This window comes from Trypanosoma rangeli, assembly GCF_003719475.1.
Source record: "Trypanosoma rangeli strain AM80 chromosome Unknown Tra_15.4_contig_00232, whole genome shotgun sequence".
Classification (NCBI taxonomy): Eukaryota; Euglenozoa; class Kinetoplastea; order Trypanosomatida; family Trypanosomatidae; genus Trypanosoma; species Trypanosoma rangeli.
Window position 1 is genome coordinate 1,971 of NW_021705976.1, and position 1,227 is coordinate 3,197.

Here is a 1,227-nt window from a genome sequence, read left to right on the forward strand (position 1 = left end):
CCCACAAGTAGAAAGACCTTGTTGCCCTTTGCAATTGTCGTGGGTTGGGCCGTGTGTCTCAGAGGGGCGCTGCGGTCATCTTGCATGGCCGTGTTAAAGATGCTATGCGCCCTCCATTTGCTTGCATGAACCTCAGCGACAAAAGACGACCACTTCTCCGCAGAGTCAACGTACCCCGCCACAATATCCGTATAATCAGATTTAGCGGGATGTTTGGTGTTTTGAAAGATGTGACCCTCCGAAAGCGCAACCAACACCCCACCAGCACTGGCGAGGGAAGTTGAGACAAAATAATCCCTCGTTTGACTTTGACCTTGTGTTTCCACAATCGTTCGATTAGGCACCAAAAGACCGACAGACTTTGGTACTTGCATTTCCTTTGTTTTAGTTCCCTCCTCAGCGTGCACAGCCGTACAGCCAAAACATATCAACAGCACGCAGAGGAGCTGCACCGAAAAAGAAAACGGATGACGGCACATGTTGGATTGTCGTCGCTCACTCATTCTTTTCCTTCCCTTGTTGTGGTGGATCAGCTCAGGCCACGACGATTGCGTGTGTGTTTGCGTGTGTGTGTGTGTGTGTGTGAGTTGCTGGTGGTGGCTGCAGAGCCTTCAAAGCGCGCAGCAGCAAGTAGCGTTTAATCTCTTTCCTTCCGAGTGTGTAGACAAAGTAAATTGAGAAAGGCAAAATGGCAGTGAGGCAAAAGAGCAAAAATAATGAAACAATGGGCACAATCTGCAGTCACAGTGAGCCAATACATCGTCATTGTCCCCGTAGTCACTACGCTTCTAGCACCTCCCAGTAAGATAGCAAACAAACAAGTAAGAGTTAAAAACAACGGAGTGAGCACACTTCCAATGGGGAGACTGCGGACTGCAGCCACCATAAACACGGCAAATGAAAAGGAAGCTGCGAGGACAGTCAAGAAGAGTAGAAGTACACGGTGCTCACTGTCCACCAAGGAAAAGAACAACTGAAGTGCGGTTTGCACTGCCTTGCCACAGCAATGCAGCATCCCGTTTAGGACTATCGACACAACCCAATGCCTCGTCTGCACTGAGAGCTGCTTCTTCTGCCAGACAATAATATAAAGAATAGATTCAGCAACCAAAAAGTGAGAGGTCATCTCTGCATCCTTCAAAGTATCAGCAAGTTGGAGACACAGAGGTGGATGATGCTGTAATGCATGCATGGCGGCAGCTGCAGCCGCATAGATGGCAATCGCAT

The 1,227-nt window shown here is 48.9% G+C and overlaps 2 protein-coding genes across 2 annotated transcripts in view, besides 1 other annotated feature; both read right to left on the bottom strand.

Moving 5' to 3' along the window:
- TraAM80_06398 (trans-sialidase) overlaps positions 1-503 on the bottom strand; it is a gene marked incomplete at both ends in the record, with an annotated part of 570 nt that extends 67 nt beyond the window's left edge. Inside the window, one exon of the mRNA XM_029383244.1 lies at positions 1-503. This exon is cut by the window's left edge and continues 67 nt beyond it. Coding sequence (XP_029236900.1) covers positions 1-503 — 503 coding nt within the window.
- A 46-nt stretch (positions 504-549) lies between these two features.
- Positions 550-588: a microsatellite.
- Positions 589-637: 49 nt separating this feature from the next.
- Positions 638-1,192, bottom strand: TraAM80_06399 (uncharacterized protein; the record flags this gene model as incomplete). Its single annotated transcript, XM_029383245.1, has 1 exon — positions 638-1,192. The coding sequence occupies one exon, from the start codon at positions 1,190-1,192 to the stop codon at positions 638-640; it is 555 nt and encodes a 184-aa protein (XP_029236901.1).
- Positions 1,193-1,227: the final 35 nt, after the last annotated feature.